Consider the following 19836-nt stretch of genomic DNA (forward strand, 5'->3'; position numbering starts at 1 on the left):
GCAGTTTTTTGACAGACAAGAAATGAATGTTTGGTTATAGATTTCGGTATAATTTATTGTTCTCAGAATGTATACTTCAACCAAATTACAATAGTTTGGTTCTATTACACTTTGAATGCGTTAGAACTTTGAAGTAAAACAAATCATTATTGTAATTTTTTTATTATTACTATACAAATGTATTAACAATCAACAACTCGTTATGGCTAAATCGTTGTTACAATTGATTTTAACATTAATATTAACGGAGGCCAGTTGCGTGACAAAGAACTTGAGGATATAAGGAATGGCCACGGTCAGCAGGTCCCCCTCCCCGCACAGGCGGCACGAGTCCTTGGAGCCCTCCGCGTCCCCCGCCGCGGGGCCCAGCAGCGTGCCGCACTTCGAGCACACGATCGCCTAAGCACAACAAAGTACTCATATTATCTCTACTCAATTCAAATATCTCTGTCGTTAATCTAAGTAAGAACGTTGTAAAAATTAAGGTGCAATTGAATATCAAAAAGTCGCATGAGTTGAATCAAAAACAACACTACAAAATCTCCATTTTATTTTAAAGTCTAATTCAAAGTCACCATCGGATCGGAAGGTATACTTTGCAAGTACGTCGGCTCCTCCACTAGTAAATCACAACGATCGCTTCGCTTAATTTAGAACCGGCACACCGAGTGGGGCAGTCGAGTACCTCGGTCTTGTCGGAGCAGTGGAACAGGCGGTCCTGCAGCACGAAGGCGGCGCCGTGCGACAGCAGCGCGTCGCGCTCCATCTCGCCGAGGCGCACGCCGCCGCCGCGCCGCCGGCCCTTGACGGGCTGCCGCGTCAGCGCGTCCACGGCGCCCGTCGTGCGCACCTGCCACTTGTCCGACACCATGTGCCGCAGCCGCTGGTAGTGCACGAGCCCGCAGAAGATGTCGGCCGCCATCTCCCTGCCGTCCACGCCGCTGTACATGCGCTCGGTGCCGAAGTAGTTGTACCCGCCGGCCTCCAGCAGGCGCCCGAAGTAGTTGATCGCCGTGTCCCGCTCGTTGAAGCGGAACGGCGTCGCGTCGTGGACCTGATCGTACGATATTTAGTTCGTTAGAAGTTCAAAGCGACGATCCAAAACGACTACAGTAGTTTATTCGGACTCGACCGAAGACTCTCCCGACCGAAATCCTCATCGATTCGATGTCGAATGTCGTTTATTTCGCTTTTGTCATCTTGCGGTTGGAGTACGCTACACAATAAAACATTTAAAGGAATTCTCCTGCATCGAAAATAACTAAAAAATGTTAGCAAAGAACGTAACGACTTACGTGTCCATGCAGACACGCCGCTTTCCCGGCCATGCACTCGATCATCATAGCGATTGTCATTCTAGACGGGAAACCGTGAGGGTTGAACAGAATGTCCGGGATGAGACCCGACTCCGTGAACGGCAAGTCCTCAGCCGTCCACTTCTGCGAACAGATACCCTTCTGTCCGGCCCGGGACGCGAACTTGTCACCTACTGTCGGATTACGCTGGAATAAATCAATTTAAGATGTTACTCAAGTATTATCAAGATGATGTTCAAGTATTATCACTATGACAATGTCCAACCTGTATCCGAACCATGACACAGGCCTTCTTCGGCGCTTTCGACGAGAAGTCCCCACATAACCTCACGTTGTCCACGAACACCTCCTCTTTGCCGTGGTAGCGAGAAACCACGAACTGACTCTTCTCGCCGTCCCAGTAGCTAAGAAATACAATTGATAATATACCTTATTTTTTTATAATTATGGTCAATATATATATGTACTGCAATTCGTACCATTAATTGGAGTTGAGAGCAAGGGGGAAGCATTAGAAGCCAGCCTGGACATAGCGAAAACCTTCGATCGCGTGTGGCACAAAGCGATCCTTCGAAGCTTCTTTCCTATGGGCTTCCCGGGAAATTATGCAATTGGATTACCAGCTTTTTGGCAGATCGGAGCATCAAGATAGTTGTCGACGGTGCATGCTCCGATTTAAATCTCGCACCACCTAGATGTCCATCAAAACGAAAATCCCCAACGGCGCGATCTTTAAGACATTTTCTCACAGACTTAGGAACCTTCAAGAAAAATGCGTCCTCCTTCCTTCGCGGCCGATGTTCACGGGCCCGCGGGCCGCTGCAAGGCTCACCAGTAGAAGGGGTCGTCGGGGCGCACGCGCGCGCCGGGCGCGGGCAGCCCGTCGGCGTCCACGTGCGGCGCCAGCTCGGCGCGCGCGGGGTCGCGGCAGAAGTACGACGCCGCGTGCGCCAGCTCCACGAAGTTGGCCTTGTACACCGCGCCCGCCGCGAAGCCGCGCTCGTACGCCGACTTGTTGATGATCATCGCGTCCTCCATGTCGTAGCCCTGGAACCCACCCGCGCTGGACCGTTACCGCGATCGGCTCGGAGAGTCGACGAGGGGCTCGTCGGTATTCTCGACCGACTTCAGACCGGTCGCAGTTCACGCATAGATCGAAGGTCGTCGATCTCGTGGCTAGATATAAGGCCATAGATCTCGGGTATAGGGTAAAAAAAAAATAGGTTTTTCCGTTGAAAATTTTGCAGTACCAGCACGAAGTCGTGAAGTTGGAAGTGTGAACTGTTTCCGGTCGTGTAGGATTTGCCGTCCCATCGGATATGAGAGTGAGAAATAGAGTGCACATGTGTTAATGCACACACTTATTCTATGTTCTACGTAGTTGGCTGGTCTCCCCTGAAAAAGGCTGCCGGCTGAAATCGGTCAGTCAGTCAGTCGCATGTGGTGAGTCAGGCTGGTGCTGACCGTGTAGGAGATGACGGCGAGTATGGCGTTGGTGCCGGCGGGATAGTCGTCCAGTCGCATCTGGTCGTGGTGCAGCGGCCGGAACAGCGGAGCCGCGCCCGACTGCAGGCGGTACAGTTTGGTCTCGGCGGTGGACGACCACGTGTGGATGGGCGTACCCATCGTCTGCTTGCCCATCTGGCACTGGTACATGTTACTGTGGATTACATACCCATGTAGCATCTGATACGAAGAGAAATTAACGACACTCCAAGGATTTCAAAGATTTTTACTTAAAAAAGCAATACTGAAATAATTTAGGTCCCTTTACGTAAATTCTCTTCAGAGTTAACTTTAGTAGAAAATCTTTTTTTTAAACATTGATACCAAGAGACTTTTATATTTTTAATTTGTGAACAGAAACTAAATTAAAAAATATCTAATAAAATTAATGGATTTGCTTATTATATGATCGAGGTGTGATTCAGAATTGGCAATTTCTTAAACGTAATGTGCAATGTGAGTGTAGAACACTTATATTATTGCTATGAATAGGTTAAGGGTGATTTGTGTGTCAAGAACTTACCGAGGCGACTGGTTGCAGTCGGGCATCGGGACCAGTTGTGCCAAGTTGCTCATGAACGCTGACTTCGAGAGCTCCAAATGTGTTGTTCTACCTTTTATTCCAAAAAAAATCAAGAATTTAAATTGGGTATATATTTTTTGTTTATTTGGTTATGGTTCAATTTTGTACGATGAAGCGGGTGAATATTAATAACGCGTGTTCTCTTCACAACAGTTTTATTGAGACTAAAAATATTATAATAAATATTAACTATTTATTCTAGCAAAAGTATCGAACAAGTATCATAACCAATCATAACGAAGATATATATCTCTTTAACTTATGAACAGTATTACATATTACAATTAGTACGTACATATTCTATGGATACATATAAATTTTGGACAACATAAATATTTTTTTAAATCTCGTAAAGTTGGCGGACTTGCAAATGAGCCAACTGTTGGTAGATATTGATACTATAAGAAATATTAATCATTCGGTATATAATCAATACTCCAGTCACCTTGAGAACTATACTCTATTCCAACCACAATAGGAGCTAAATTAACATTTGACAGAAAATTTACGCGATATCATTGGTCGAGAGCTTGATTAATCTATGATATTCACTATGGATTTGCGAAAGAATGGCGTTTTGAACGTCGACGAAACTGTTATCGGAATTTTGAAAGTAAAGATATATTAATCATAAACTCTTAGTAGTGAACATACAGCTGAGTTATTCAGGCAAATCGCATGAAATACGTAAATCTAAGGTTTGTTTATCTTTTTTCCTACTTCCATAGGTTATAAGATGTTATATCTTTTATTCCCATAGACACACTGGCTCACTCACCCTTCAAGCCGGAACACAGCAGCACTAAGTATTATTGTTAGAGATAGAATATATGTATTTTACTTCAAATTCTTGTAATATAAAATACCAAATAAATACGCGATTTAATATACATGCAGTGCCATCTATGGACTGAAAAATTAACCAAGAAGTAAGTAAAAAAATATCAAAGTATATAATATATATATATTATATACTTTGATATATAATATATATATATATATATATATATATATATATACTTTGATATATAATATATATATATATACATTATAGATTAAGAGAGACATGCTGTATTCAAAGACATTTTACAAACCTTTTATAACTTCGTTCTGAGTGACGGCGATGTCCAAATACAACTGTTCCATTGTCCCGATAAGTTCCAACTGTCCCGTGGACAAGTTGATGACCGGTCTCATCATACGAGCCTCGGTCGTGAAGAGGAATACACCCGCATACTGGGCGCACATCTGTTCCAGAAATGGCCACGAGTAACATTTATAATTTTTTTTAAACGAAAACAGGTAGGCAGGCATTTTATCTATATAAATATTATAAATGCGTAAGTAACTCTGTCTGTTACCACTTCACGCCTAAACCTCTGAACCGATTTTGATAAAATTACCATAGATATAGTTATGAATCCCGGGAAGGGACATAGACTAGTTTTTATTTTGGAAATCATCCCTTAAGGGTTTGAAAAGGGGATACAAGTTTGTATATGGAATCAATCATTTCTTAGGTAAGGAATGTAAGTAAGGTAGGGAGGAAAACTCATTATAATTAACATTTCCGTTAACTTCAATGTATGTTTATTTTGTGCCAATTAAAATCAACACTACGAGTAAAAATAGAAAGGGACCCAAAATGTATCCTTGTGGAACACCCATTTTTAACGTAGATCCAGAAGACTTTATTCCATTATTAAAAACTTGTTAGACTTAAATATGAAGCAATGAGATCAAGGGCTTTACCTTTATTACCGTAATATTTGAGCTTATAAAGAAACGTCTCGTGTTCTACACGATCAAATGCTTTAGACAAATCACAGAATACTCCAATAGCAGTCTGTGATTTTTCCCATGCAATGTAAATAGTTTTGAGAAGTGCTATTCCCGCATCAGTTGTCGAGGGACTCCTTGTAAAACCGAATCAGTTTAATGTACTATAGTTTTATAAATTTCACGCGTATAAAGCCGCAGGATCAGCTAGTTATCTATACTATACTAATATTATAAGTAAGAAAGTGACTCCATCTGTATGTCTGTTGATCTTTAAAAATATATATATATATATAAAAAAACATGACTGTACCTGTTTTTTGGGTATCACAACAATTTCAGTAGTTATAGGCACCTCTTCCCCCTTGATCTTCAATGTCCGGAGATAAGCGGCACTCCTTTGAACGGTGTCTTCAGGCAGATAGCCAACCAGTCTCCCGTCTATGAAGACTGGGTACTTGTATACGTCGTGGGACAATGGAGTATTGGCCACCGAGCTGATAGGCTCCATTCCTAATTTTAGTACATAAATTAGAGTCCTACTGTCATTAAAGTTCGTCTTTGGGCTGTGAAGGGTTCGAAGCTTATGCTATCGACTTGCAGAACTACGAATTTTTATTTTATTTATTTATTTAATTCTCGAATCTCCAACAAAAGATACACACTAAATACATATTCTTAAAATTAAGCAATATAAGGGTTACAAGTTGTGTGCTCCTTCAATTATAGGAGACCACATCATGCACTAAATAATAATTTAAATACAATTAAGATAAAAAGTGAAAAAAATATACGGAGCAGTAAAAAACAAATATAAAGTAGTAGCTTATTAATTAAACATTTTTTTGTGTTTGGTTAAAAGTTTAGTTAAACACACTCTGAATTTAGACAAGAAACTGTGTTACTTTTAAATATATATGAGTATATCCGCCAGAATTTCTACTGACAGAACAATTAGGAATATTGCTTAGTGACCATTTTTTGCAAGTAATATGTCCTAAACGAGTAATGGTTTTATACACACCACATTTTTCCAGGACGAATGGCAGGTTGGGGAGATGCTTAGGGTCAGGATGCTGCGTGACCTGGAGGCAAAACAAAGGACATTAAACAGTGATTCTTCGAACCACAGCGGCGGAGTGAGGTGGAGGTACCTGCGCGGAGGCGGTGAGGTGGTTGAGCAGGCCGCAGGGCGCGCCGTCGGGCGTGTGCACGGGGCACACGAAGCCCCACGCGTCGGGCAGCAGCTGACGCGCCTCCGTCGTGCGCATCTCCATGAAGAACGAGCCGCGGTGGATCGCCCTGCGGACCGAACTACGTTGCAGACACTTCGTACGGCCTGGTCAGGATCTCCTCCTATCTTGAGGAGATGATATGAATCGCATTGTTCCATTGTCAGTTGGAGAATACGGTGAATAACATGCAAAACACACCCCGAACGAGTTTTTGAAACCACACCTTCGATCGAGGTCCATGCAGTTATGAAATATTACGAGAGAACATTAGTACAATGGTACAATTACAAGCGGTCAAAAGAATCAATGAGAAAATTCAAATAGAAAATACTCGGGCGCACTTGAAATGCGACATGTATCGCATCCTGTTGATGTTCTCGGCGACGATCGTCAGCCCCTTGTACTGCGCGAGGTTCACGTTGGTGGACGGGGCGTTGCCAGTCGCCAGGAACGTCTCCATCTTTTGTTCCAAACTCCCAGCCATTCGGATCAATTGCTGCAGCTCTTTCTGTAAACATAACTTACTAAATGTATCTGTTCCAAATGAAGAAGTCCTTGTTTGTTCAGCCCAAGGAGAATTTGTACGAGTATTTTGTATGTGAAAACTATATTGTCATCAGTGATCTTAAAATTTAAATTGTGATGCTACATGGTTTTTTAAGTATTGAGTAAACCTTCATTTGTCATAAGATAGACCAGCCTAGCAATTGACTAGCTTGTAAATCTCTCCTAGAGATGAGTGTGCCTTACTGTATATGTAGCAGCAGCCATATATGTTAGTTCTAGTAAAACTAAGTCATAAATGTAATAATTAACTGTAATTTTATCTATAATAGTCAGTATATTTTTATTTCTTATTTGTGTGTTAATTTCACGAATTTTACTGAAACTGATACACCTATAAATTAGACTAATTACTCCAAAAATAGCTTATGAATTATTCAATTATTTTTTTGTGTAAATGCGGTGTAAACGTGGACAGTATTTTTAAGTCAATTTTTATATTTATCATCTAATACTATGAAAAAAAAAATGAGCAATACAAATCTTACCGAAGTCAGTACAAATTTCTTAGCAGTTTTAGCTCGCTTTAGAATATTCGCCTTGATGATATACAATATAGTTTGAAGTCGTTCCTTCAACACTTGCAAATAAAGATGTCCACCGACTTGTAGCTCTTGGACCATTACAGCATCGGCACCTTCCACCTATATTAGAAAAAAAAAACTTTAAAATTCCAATCTACCTCGTAACCTCGTTTATCTTTCACCAACCTGAATGTAAGTTCTCATGTAATCATATTATTGGTTATTTTTGTACTTTAGGACAGTGAAGATTTACACAGCTCAACTTAAATAACTATCTTTCAAACTTTTATAATATATTTTGCAAAAACTAAGGAATTTCTTGCAGTTTTATTAGTAGAAGATTCTAGATTCGTCTACTGTATTAACAATATAAATACTTTTAAACATACGACATTGCTTAAATAAAGTATAGTTTAATTTTGATTTAATGTAACAAGTGAATGCATTTCAAGCTCACCTTACATTTATTCTGGACAACATCGTATAGCTTCTGTGCCATAAACACTAGAGCATGGAACTTATCAGTGTTTCCATTGAGATGGATCATCACACAGCGAGTCAGAAGGAAGTCAGCAGCATCCTCGTCCGTTGCCCATGGAGGCAGTTCGCTAAGCCTGGGCCGGAACATGCGGCCGAGGTAGGATTTACATTCCTCTTGTGTGTGGATACTTTGTTCATGAAGTTCACGAAGCATGTTCTGTACACAGCTGTTTATGGAAGAAATAATTTTGAAATATGCGCTTATTGATCAATAGTAACCCTGCTTAAGGAGAGATTTAGTTTTTCATATTTTTACTGGTATTGCTAATGATAGAAGTCAGCAAGAATATGTTAGGTATAACCTTATGTTAGGTAACAAAACATTGAAAATATTTTGGAAATAATATTCCATTTATAGAAATGTTTTTAAGTCATTTTTAGAATCTTACAGAGTTTCTTTGTATACACCATAACATATTCAGGTGCTTCATACATCTTTATAATTCATCTTATAGTTAGTGTTACAAGAAATCTACATGTTCCAGGTAAAATAGGCTGTTTGAAAATGCGAAAAATAAAGTATCAATTATTGTAATCATTATATATTATGAGTTTAAAAATGGTTATTTATTAAGTCGAAAATAATAATTAATTTATTCAAAAATCCCTAAATAAATATGCATTTTTTTAAACATATGACACGGACACAAAACGCTCCTGATTGGTCGGGTTTATGATGACGTCACTTGCTTGTTAACCACAAATTACAATACAGGCAAGTGACGTCACCGACCCCATAGCAGCACCATATTATCAAAGTAGCGTTTTCGCGAGCTATTTAAATATTGAATTTTTAATTTGATATTTCTCAGCAAATATGTACTAGAATTAAAAAACCCAACTTTTATTGAGTTCCGTAACCTCTACTAAATAATATAAAATGGATTTTAAAAACCAGTCAAATAGCCTATTCTGTCTATATATAAAACCACAAACTTACACTGAAACGGCATGGTAGAATAAGACTTTTAATACCTTTTAATTTTCACTACCTTTAGTTTTTTGAAATTAAAACCTTTATCCAACATTGGACCATTTCTTTGCGCAATTACTTCATGTTAACAAAGTTAAAGTACAATTAATAAACTCCAAATAAAATAGAATCACTGAAAAGAGGTTGTATATATAACTCACTTAACATAATACAAATCATTCTTCTTTCCGTGCAGCAATAATCTGTATATGTAATGGTCCGGCCAGTCCACCAGACTCTTCATGATCAATACTAATGGCGCGTAGTACATAACTTTGCGGTGAGAGAACATTAGCTTACAGGTACCATTTTGGAGAAAGTGCAGAACATTATTCTGTGAAAAGAAAATTTAATTTAATTTTTTAACATCGACTATTAGTTCGGGTTGTAAGATATGTAGTAGTACTTAACTACAAACAAACAGACCACTTGAGATTTCCCTAGACGGTGTAGGGCTGCCAGTGGTAAAGTGAACCCACAAACAAGTCAATGTTTCGAAAGTAAAAAGGTGATCAATCTCAATATTAAATTCTTCACATATTTGTAATTTACAGGGAGTAAGGCCAAGGTATCAAATCTGACCATGCCACAGTTGAACCCAATTGACCAATGATTCATGTCAAAACCAACTGACAATATTCTATAAATGTTATAAACAGAACATTAATTTGTTAATGCTTAACTTTTATTATATTTAAATATTAGGGCCTGCATTGTCACTTTTTGTGAGATATCCATAAGTAATAATATTTCACTGTGTAGATAGCCTTATAGTTTGTTTTCAATTTTTTGACTAAATCATTTTTATTTCACATAACTGTCTTGTCAGTGAAGTTGTTACTGTTAAATCTTTAGCACTTATAGTATTGATAAGTCTTGATAATTACTATAATAAAGAGTAATGCTTCATTAGAATCTTACGGTGCTCGTGAGATCGGGTTTGACACAGCGTACTAGGATTCCAAACTCGGAGAATAAATTCCCTCTCATCTTCCAGCCTGAACGTTTAATAGCGACGGGATAGTTGCGGCGCGTCACTAGTAACATACGAGCTAAACGTTCATGACCCTAGAAAAGAAAGAAGAATATTATTTTTTTACATTTTCATTTTTCTTTAGTCACCTATTTTTTTGTGAACAGTACCTGTAGAATAAAATTAAAAACAAAAGAAGCTAATCAGTTTTCAACATTCACATATTAATTTAAAAAAATATAAAAAATTTTTTTTGTCAACCAATCATTTATTGAAATTTTAATAAGTTCCAGTAAATTTTTAACTGATTCCAAAATGACTTTTGATTAATCTTTTTGCATTGGGTTCAGTATAAATTCAAGGTGGTCCCAATTTTATTTCAATAGTAAAAGACATTGTAACATATTTTTTTAAATATAATTTAGGCAAACTTTTGACTGACAGACAGAGTTACTTCTGTATTTATTATATTGTACTAAGTAAAATCTAATTATGGTATTACCTTGATAACAAAATATCCACCCCATTCATCAGCATGTTCATTGTGTTTCACAAGTTCCTCGGGCGATAAGTCTGCCAAATGACAGACCTTTGACTATAACATTAAAAAATATATTAAAAAACACTATACAGAATAAAAATACATTATTTAAAACTCCAAAAATAATATATTTTTTAATAAAAATTAATAAATGAATTTATTTTACCTTTAGCATAATAGGCAAGCTTCCTAGTGACTTATCGATTGACATAGTTTTTCCATCAATATTGAAACTTAATCTTATCTTAAAGTCACCCTTATATGTAGCAGCCCTTTGTCGGCATTCTGTAGGAAGTACCCTCTGATTTTTGACACCCACTGCTTCCATGGGTACACTCGGCTTAGCGAACGCTGCCTCATCTATAGTGATTTTAATTCTTTCTCCACTCGGCATCTCGAATTCGGCCGGAATTAAATCCGCGATTGCAGCTTTGAGACCATCTTGTACCATATAATTGAAAGAATCTATATGGGGCGTCCCTAGGCATTCTAAGTGCTAAAACAGTAAATTAGTATTAATTAAATAATCCATAGATTTTTTAAATATTGAAATGAGCAGTAGTACCTCAAAAATTAAACATAAACAATACTTACGGGGTTAGGTGTTTTAGGAGGTTTACTGAAATTAGGATTACTTGTATATGCTAGAGACGGTTTTTGTAATATCTTTTTCGGTTCCATTATTTTTTGAAAGACTTACATTTAGTAAAGAACGTTTACTTGCAAAATAAAATGCAATAAATACACGTGCGTCGTGCAGATATCATTTGACAGCCAGTTGACAGTTAAAAAATTTGGCTTTTGACATTGACATTAAAATAAACAGTTTAAAAATGCATATATGAATAATGATTATTTAATTCGTATAATAAAATGAATTATGATAAGCATGCACTTTAATGCAAAGTAAATGACATTTTATTATTATAAAATAAAAGCATCTCCATATATAAATGTTACAAAAACAAATATATTAATTAAAAATAGCAATTTTGTCAATGTGTTTTAATAAATATAGGCGTTATAAAATAGGCTCTAAAAACAATTTGTCAGTATGATTATTTACTCTGAGTGTATTTTTATGATTTGATACCGTCTTTCGTTAAACGATTTAGTCATTAGGATTTGGATTTTCTGCCAGATAATGAAATCCAAGCATCGCAAAAAAAATAAGAAAAGGTACTCAAATGTCAGTATTAATAAGTACAGTATTTTTAAATATACTAATCTTAGATCAAATCAAACATAGTAACATTATCAATAAGTAAATAAATGATTATCGCGGTAACTTTATCTTAAATTAATTTCAATACAAGTCTATCTATTCCCTGAGGTTTTATAAACAAATTCAATTTGAATATAACATTCCTATTCGAAAAATATATCTAACTGTTCACATTTTAATAAAACAGTTGATTTTTGTCGCTGTACAACAGTTTTTATCGCAACGGTCGGAAAAGGTCATGGTCATTCCAGAAACCGCGCGACGGCTGGTGGTAAAGCGCGATACATGTGATTAATAATATAATTTTAGTCACTTTAAACAAGAGGATATTACGAATTAAAAACATGATAGAGATCCCTGTATCACACATATGCACCGAAAACTAATGGATTATTGAGCTTTGTGTTGGCTGTGGTATTCTGGTTTGAAGGACGAGAAAACCAGTACAACTACAATAAAATGTATGTAATATCTAAGATGCACTGAGTGACCTCGTGTTGTATATTTCTTAAAATGCCAACATCTATTGCCGATTGTGCCAACTTACCAAATACCTTTAATTCCCCCATACCTTAATAGATAAGGGGGTATACTTACACACGAATCTCATATCAAGGGAGGGCAGTCGTCTAAAATTACGATCGTGCAGATCGAAAACATAGAATAATTCCTTCACGGTATTGAAGTCAGTGGAGCCGTGGAACAGCTGAGCGGAAATTGGTCATTCGTTTTCATATATGGTCTAATAAATAGTCTGGGAGACGTAGCCTTGGTCATAAAACTTAGCACTTAGGTTGTTGAATTCGTAATAAACATTTTGTACTATCTTACTCGTCGTAAAATATACAACCATAAACCATAAATTATAAATATCAATGATTAAATCAATATGTCATGAGGATGTGTCTAGAAGATGTTTTTCAACGCCATTAGTGCCGCAAACGAGGTGACTACTCTATAGCTGCCTCGTTGAACTAGCTCGCTTATAAAGATGCTATCTTATTGATAAAAAGACGATATATGGCCTGTTGCATGTCAAATTTGGTGTGCAAGAATAAATAACTACTTACCCCAGATTACTTGGTGTAACTATAGGCACAAGGGACATAACAACTTAGTTCCCGAGGTTGGTGGCGCATTGGCGATGTTAAGGAATGGAAGAAAGGTTAATATTTCTTACAGCACCTTTGTCTAAGGACGGTGGTGACCACTTACCAACAGGTGGCCCACTTACACGTTACACTCGCCAATAGGTAACAAATTACCTTTCACCAATTAGAGATAGCCTTCCTTTTATTTTAGGCTATTTCTTAAAATTAACAGCTGAGGCTGGTATTTGGATAAGGCTACTTTATAAAATTTGAAATTAAGAATTTAATAATAATATACTTAATTAAACTCTAATTCAAATTAATAATCCATCATCGATTACAATACGAATTAACAATGCGAGGAAAAGGCCTCTATTATTATCCCTTGAGATATTTAGATGTAATCCCCCAGAGTATCGTTATTTTCTGACTTTGTCTTCTAAAATGGAAAGGTAAGCATCTTTCTCGTTGCATAAAATTATCTATGCGCCGATCTCTGGCCTCAAGGAAATTGTTTTATACTTTATATTATGATGCATTATGTTTTTATATCAATAGTTTAACATGTCAGCATAGAATATTTTTTAGTTATTAAGAAAGTGAAAGTATATTATTTCGTACCTTATGTGTGCGACCAGTGGCGGATCCGGCGTTGTCATTTGGGGGGGCTTAACCCCCGCTGAGGGTAGGAATTATTATAGGTATTATATTTATTTGTATGCTTACCGCATAACAAGCCTCCTTGGATTACTTTTCATAAACATATTAATAAAAAGTAGTAAAATTGTTTATGCCTTAATCTGTTTGTGTTTGATTAAATAGTACTTATGTATAATATTTGACTAGGGGGGCTATTAACAGTGATATTGGTGTTAGGGCCTTTTGCTAGCCCACTCATCAGATATTCTACCGCCAAACAGCAAAACCCAGTATTGTTGTGTTCCGGTTTGAAGGGTAACTATAGACACGAGGGACATAACATCTTAGTTCCAAGGTTGGTGGCGCATTGGCGATATAAGAAATGGTTAATATTTCTCACAGCGCCAATGTTTATCGGCAGTGGTGACCACTCATCATAAAAAATTGATACACGTATTTAGTAAATTGTTACACATACCAATGTGCATCGAATTTTCTCCAGTTTCGGATATTAGAACGAGAGAGTATTTAATGCACTGTTTATCTTAACAATTATTAAAAATTAAGGGTATAATATCTCCAGTATTTTTCGTTACCTTTATTTGTTACATAATTTATTTATTTGGTTTGCTAGCGATTTTTACATTGTTCATTCTTACATACATATACAAAAAAACTAGCATTTCTCTTTTTATATTATCTATCATTTGTTACCATTATTTTATTCCTACTTATATCACGATATAACTTGTTTAGAATTTGTAATACTACACATCTATCTATTTAAACCGCCCTTCTATAGGAATTACACAAAATTAATCTTATTTTATTTGATTAGACAATTCAATGCAGCGCATCGCCGCGCGTTAACAAACGCTTGTATGGCTTTTAAATTAGATATTTTAAAGCGTTTTTCTAATATTAGATAGTAAACATGTATTTAATAAAAAAACTACGTCATGTTTTATCGCGCTATGACAGTTTTCGTTGAAACTACACCCGTTATCTGGAAGATCGATTTTTCGTAATCACGCAGTAACACTGACAGGTAAACGTTCATTCATTCTAATCGTGCGCTTTTACCTGATAAATAAACTAAGTAAGTGTTGCCTAATTGTTTTATTGCTTTCGATGCTTCATATATAGTGTATGATAAAACTTGTTGCGTCCATTTTATGCGTTTAGTGCACTTAAACTGCTTCAATAACTGTGCTCTTTACAGGGATAAACTTTAGAAATGTTTTTTTATTTTTTGTTAAATATAGTTATTTTCAACATGGTCTACGTAAAGTTCATGTCAAAAAAACCCTGATGAACCAGACGTATTGCTCAATAGAAAATTATTGTAATGATAAAGCGTGGAGTTAATATTTATTGAATTCTAGGCAGTATTTAATTTTAATTGAATTTTACTGATATACTCTGTTAAAGAGTAACTACTGAGTTTCTTGTCAGTTCTTCTCGGTAGAATCTACTTTCCGAACATGACGATTTAAAAGTGATTTTATTAGCCTACTTGAATAAAACATAATTTGATTTAGATTTTTAAGAATGTTAGGTACCTTATTAGTATATAAATACCTTTTATTAGTACTACATAAATAACCTAAGAACCCTTTAGCAACATAATATAACAAATGAAAAACAAATATAACGTTTATATTATGCCATTAGTTCAAGCCGCGATTTGAGATTGAGTGTCAAACACTCATACCACCAAACTTTGGCATATATAATATTAGTATATTTTAGCTTTCCTGAATCTATCCCTTTATTCGACATCAAGATTCACTTCCTTAAATTCGAGCTGTATGTGCAACAACGTTCGTTATATTTTACTCTGTTCCCAATTATACGGACAGCACTTACGAAAAATGTAGGGTATCTTAAAAATTATTACCCAATTAGGTACCTATTCTCTATTCTACATTGTAATTATACTATATATGTAAATCTAAAAAAACACAAATAAATATTATTAATATTAATTTTTTTTAATTCAGGTATTCCGTAAAATTGTTAACAGTCGACATCGCATGTATTTTTGAAATGATGAGTTTGAACTAAAGCAATCACTATAGAGCCATATTATCATTCTTCCTCGTTTTAATAATAAATGTTTTCGCATTTAAAAAAAATATGATGTAGGTACATTTGTAGTTATTGTAGAAAACTTTGAAAAACGAACTATATATATACAAGATATAAGATACGTATGTAGAAAATGCTATTACATCATAAGAATGATCTTTCGGACAGACAAATAAATATCTATCACACAAAGTTTATTTTCTGATTCAGCTATCTATTGTAGACATTTCCTTATGATTGTCTTTGATTAACAATACCTATTGTTACTGGTAAGTCCGCAGAGATCAATAAGTTTATTGAATATTATAATCATATTATTTAATTCACTATTAGAAAAAGTATCATGTCAATATTTTGCTCTGTGAACACGAGAAAATATTTATGATGTAGGTATTAAATCGTGTTGAGTCGCTTTACCTAAAAATATTTCACGGTCAAGAGCGACTGTTTATTTTTAAAATATACTAATCTGAATCGTAATGTGTTTTGACTCCACAAGTCTGTCAATGTATTTGTGCGGAGTTCGTTATTTAATTGATATGTATGGGAAAAAAGTTTAATCGATATGATCGTAAAAAAGTTTGCCCAAACTTAAAGAGCAGTGCAAAAAAAAAATTTAAAAATAAAATAATAAAAAAGAATAATAACAAGGTTTTTTTTTAAATTTCAACTAAAACATTTATTGTTTAAGTCCTTAATATAAATAATCTATCTCTTTGAATTTTTCACAAGCTTTTCAAAAAAGAATTACGTATATTTATTTACAAACAATGAATAAAATAATTAATTTTGTAAAAATTAAAAAAAAATTTAGCCGATTAATGTTTTTACTGCTCAATATTTTTATTACTCAACTAGAAGAAATATAATAATTGCTCTTTTATGGTAACCAAAGAAATTTCATCAGTATTTTCGCGGAAATAAATTTAATTATCTAAATTATTTTTTTTAATTTGTTTCATGTAACAAATAAATAGACGGTTATCACAAATAGCGCTCACTAACAAATGCTTGACAGTGACGCAGGTCATTTCAAATTATTTGGCCAGTGTTCCAAAATCCGGCGCGAACGCTGAGCGCGTCCATTGCTGCGTCCGTGCGCACAATATCGTCATTACATAATTAAAAAAATATATATTACGTCGACAGAACTACAATTATACTAAATTTAGTGAGTTTTGAGAACAGTTAGTGCATTTATTGTTATTTTTCAATAGGTCACCGGTCTTTTATTTTTGGTAAGTGATAATAATTTATATTTTTTAAATGAACTCAGTCGGTAGTTGAGTGTAATATTACACAGAAATTAGTGTACCTATATAAAATATAATATATTATAATTAATTTAATATAATTATATTAAAAGTATACACACGATGCCTGGATTATCCCAAGCAACGTGTTTATACTTTCGCCAAAACCTACATGAAACTAAACGAGGTAATTTTTTGTAAGACTACCTACGTTAAATGTAAATTAATTGCATAAATGCTAACTATTTTACAATCAAGAAATCAATAAATTATTAAGTCGCAAGTTTTAAGTCGCAACGAGTACGGAATTATAGATTTTGAAATTTTAATATATATATTTTTTTATTAAAAATGTTAAATAAATAACAACGATGACCTTTCTCGTATTATAAATATTATGTTAACGGTTCGTTGTGACTCATTTATTGATTTTACACAATTTAATAGGGAATTCATTCAATTTCTAATCTACTAGTAATAGCTTAAGGGTGCAGTTGCGTTCGCGTAGCTTGAAGCTTATTACGAAGTGCTTATATCATCGTGTTCGCCTGGTACTTCTCATTTTTATATTTTAATCAGTTATAGTAAAACAGAGGAATTTAATATGTCACTGATATTGTGCCAAATTCTTAAAAAATTAAATGTAAAAGTTTCATCAGAATCGGTATCGTAGTTTTTTCGTCATGCCGGAACAAACGGATGATTTATACTTTTATATTTATACTAGCTGAACCTGCGGCTTTATCTGCGCGAAATTTATAAAACTAATACATAACCGTCCCCCCCCATTATACCCCCTCGAGGGGCGAGTTAAAAGAAATAGACTATGTTCTTCCCCGAGACTCAAATTACCTACACAACTTTATCTAAATTGAATGAGTGGTTAAAGCGTGAAGAGTTAACAGGCAGAGTTGCTTTCGCTTGTATAATATTAGTATATCTATATATTAAACTACTTGGTGGTAGGGCTTTGTGCAAGCCCGTCTGGGTAGGTACCACCCACTCATCAGATTTTCTACCGCCAAATAACAGTACTCTGGTTTGTTGTATTCCGGTTAGAAGGGTGAGTGAGCCAGTGTAATCACAGGCACAAGGGACATAACATCTTAGTTCCCAAGGTTGATGGCGCATAGGTGATGTAAGGAATGGTTAATATTTCTTACAGCGCCTTTGTCTATGGGCAGTGGTGACCACTTACCATCAGGTGGCCCATATGCTCGTCCGCCAATCAATGCCATAAAAAAAATAAAAAATTAAACTATTGGTTTTATGACTGTCAGTGATTGTTTTATAATTTATATCGTAATATAACGAAAACTGATACTATTTACTATCGTCATTATCTTTTAAATTATCTCTTTGCTCTGATATATTAGATAAATTAAAAAAATCAAATTGGTAACAAGATTTCCTATCAATTGTTTAATTAAAGAAATACGTTTATATAGATAATAATTATAATAATATTATCTTCATATATTTTATAAGCCTCGAGAGTTTTTATACTTTGAAACAGAAACTAAAATAAATATATATAAACTTTTTACGTAATACTTAATTTGTGTTACGACCCCTAGTAGCGAAATGTTAATATTACTAACGTATACCATTCTAAAAGGAGGTGTATATGTATTTACTCACAACATTAAATTTATTATTTTATAATAAAATGAAACTTTACTAAACATAATCTAATTTGTATATTTTTGTTATCTTTACTTTTGATGTTTCACGCACACTAAAATCATCTCGTAAGCACGGGCGTTACTCACACCAATCTACGCCGATAAATTGAACGTGGAGGGGCGCGCCCCCCCTCATTTATACAGTATGAACAAATATAGATAATCAAAATAAAATCCATATGAAACGTGACATAGCGGCTAATGAATAGCTAAACTTTATTTTTTAAATATGTTCCATTAATTTTTAGTCTGTGGAATGTGTTTATTCAAGCCATATATAATCTGTTAATATTGTTGACCGCTTTACGTTGTTTTCGTTTAATTCGTAATAAACAATAATATAACATGAAGATTCCTAGGCAAATGCAAATAATTGATATTTTCCTTATAAATTGTGATTTAATTAAAAAATCTCGGAGGATAAAGGTATAAAAACAATTCTTGAAAGCAAGGACTAATTATAAATACAACATTATTTATTTATGTACATACTTCAAGATAAATGTCAGAGCAAATTAGAAATGGTATCGAGGGTCTTGGGTCACAATAATAATTTGTGTCTACAAGGATCAAGAATGTGCGTGTTAAGTACATGCGAATTCCTATGTTTCGGTGCAATTAAAAATAGTTTTGAACTGCATGTGAATAATTAACTATCAAAAAATAATAATAATGCACTTATTAATAATAAAATAATTATTATTATTATGATAAATGTAATTTCTTTTTTTTGTTTTCACTGCTCACAAAAATTATGTTTAGAATATTTAAAATTTAATTTTGTGATAAAATAAACATAATCAAATAAGCTAAGGAGTGAAGTTGTCTATTTTGACTTTAAATTATACTTAGGGACTGTGTACTTAACTGTGTATTCAACCGGTCATAGTAGGTACGATCGTCTCTCATAAAATAATTGTGTACAATCAATACTTTTGATCCATCTATACTTGTCAACTTGTAGCTATGGTTAAAAGTGACTGATTTTTTCATTCAATACAATTACGCCATAGTAAATTTTAATTACAGAATAAGCAAAAGTCATTTATCTTATTGAAATATCATAACACATCATGACAATTTTATATCAACCTTTTTTAGTCTATGGCTAGGACACAATTACTTTACACGTCTTGACGTTACGACGTCGTACGTGAAATTCACGTTTTTCACACGTCACACGTCAACACATGGACATCATCAATGTAGGTACTAGTAGGTACTAGGTAGGACTAGGTAGTCCTTAGCACTTCCATTATAACATTTGTTCTATGGCACACCTGCATGTTTTAATACGGCTACGTTTTATAAGAAAATG

The 19836-nt window shown here is 34.9% G+C and overlaps 2 protein-coding genes across 2 annotated transcripts in view; one reads left to right on the forward strand and one right to left on the reverse strand.

Moving 5' to 3' along the window:
* Positions 1–128: 128 nt before the first annotated feature.
* Positions 129–11311, reverse strand: LOC113396015 (DNA-directed RNA polymerase I subunit RPA2). The gene is made up of 19 exons (XM_026633785.2): positions 11129–11311; positions 10701–11030; positions 10496–10588; positions 9942–10088; positions 9182–9354; positions 7965–8214; positions 7472–7627; positions 6761–6927; positions 6339–6486; positions 6209–6269; positions 5498–5697; positions 4500–4653; positions 3346–3436; positions 2781–2976; positions 2149–2363; positions 1582–1720; positions 1296–1502; positions 686–1054; positions 129–399 (listed from the first exon to the last, which is right to left on the reverse strand). The coding sequence occupies exons 1-19, from the start codon at positions 11213–11215 to the stop codon at positions 190–192; spliced, it is 3393 nt and encodes a 1130-aa protein (XP_026489570.2). The 5' UTR covers positions 11216–11311; the 3' UTR covers positions 129–189.
* A 5307-nt stretch (positions 11312–16618) lies between these two features.
* LOC113396038 (facilitated trehalose transporter Tret1-like) overlaps positions 16619–19836 on the forward strand; it is a 28248-nt gene continuing 25030 nt past the window's right edge. Inside the window, exon 1 of the mRNA XM_026633811.2 lies at positions 16619–16818. The gene's annotated coding sequence lies outside the window, so the exon portion shown is untranslated. The remainder of the gene's footprint in view (positions 16819–19836) is intronic.

This window comes from Vanessa tameamea, chromosome 24, assembly GCF_037043105.1.
Source record: "Vanessa tameamea isolate UH-Manoa-2023 chromosome 24, ilVanTame1 primary haplotype, whole genome shotgun sequence".
Classification (NCBI taxonomy): Eukaryota; Metazoa; Arthropoda; class Insecta; order Lepidoptera; family Nymphalidae; genus Vanessa; species Vanessa tameamea.

Excerpts from the sequence above, each read along its gene's own strand:
- LOC113396015 (XM_026633785.2), bottom strand. The coding sequence starts at position 11,215 with ATGGAACCGAAAAAGATATTACAAAAACCGTCTCTAGCATATACAAGT. Across the intron at positions 4,654-5,497 it reads TTGTGATACCCAAAAAACAG|ATGTGCGCCCAGTATGCGGG; the intron begins GTACAGTCATGT and ends TTTCTGGAACAG. Across the intron at positions 2,977-3,345 it reads GACTGCAACCAGTCGCCTCG|TAACATGTACCAGTGCCAGA; the intron begins GTAAGTTCTTGA and ends TGTAATCCACAG.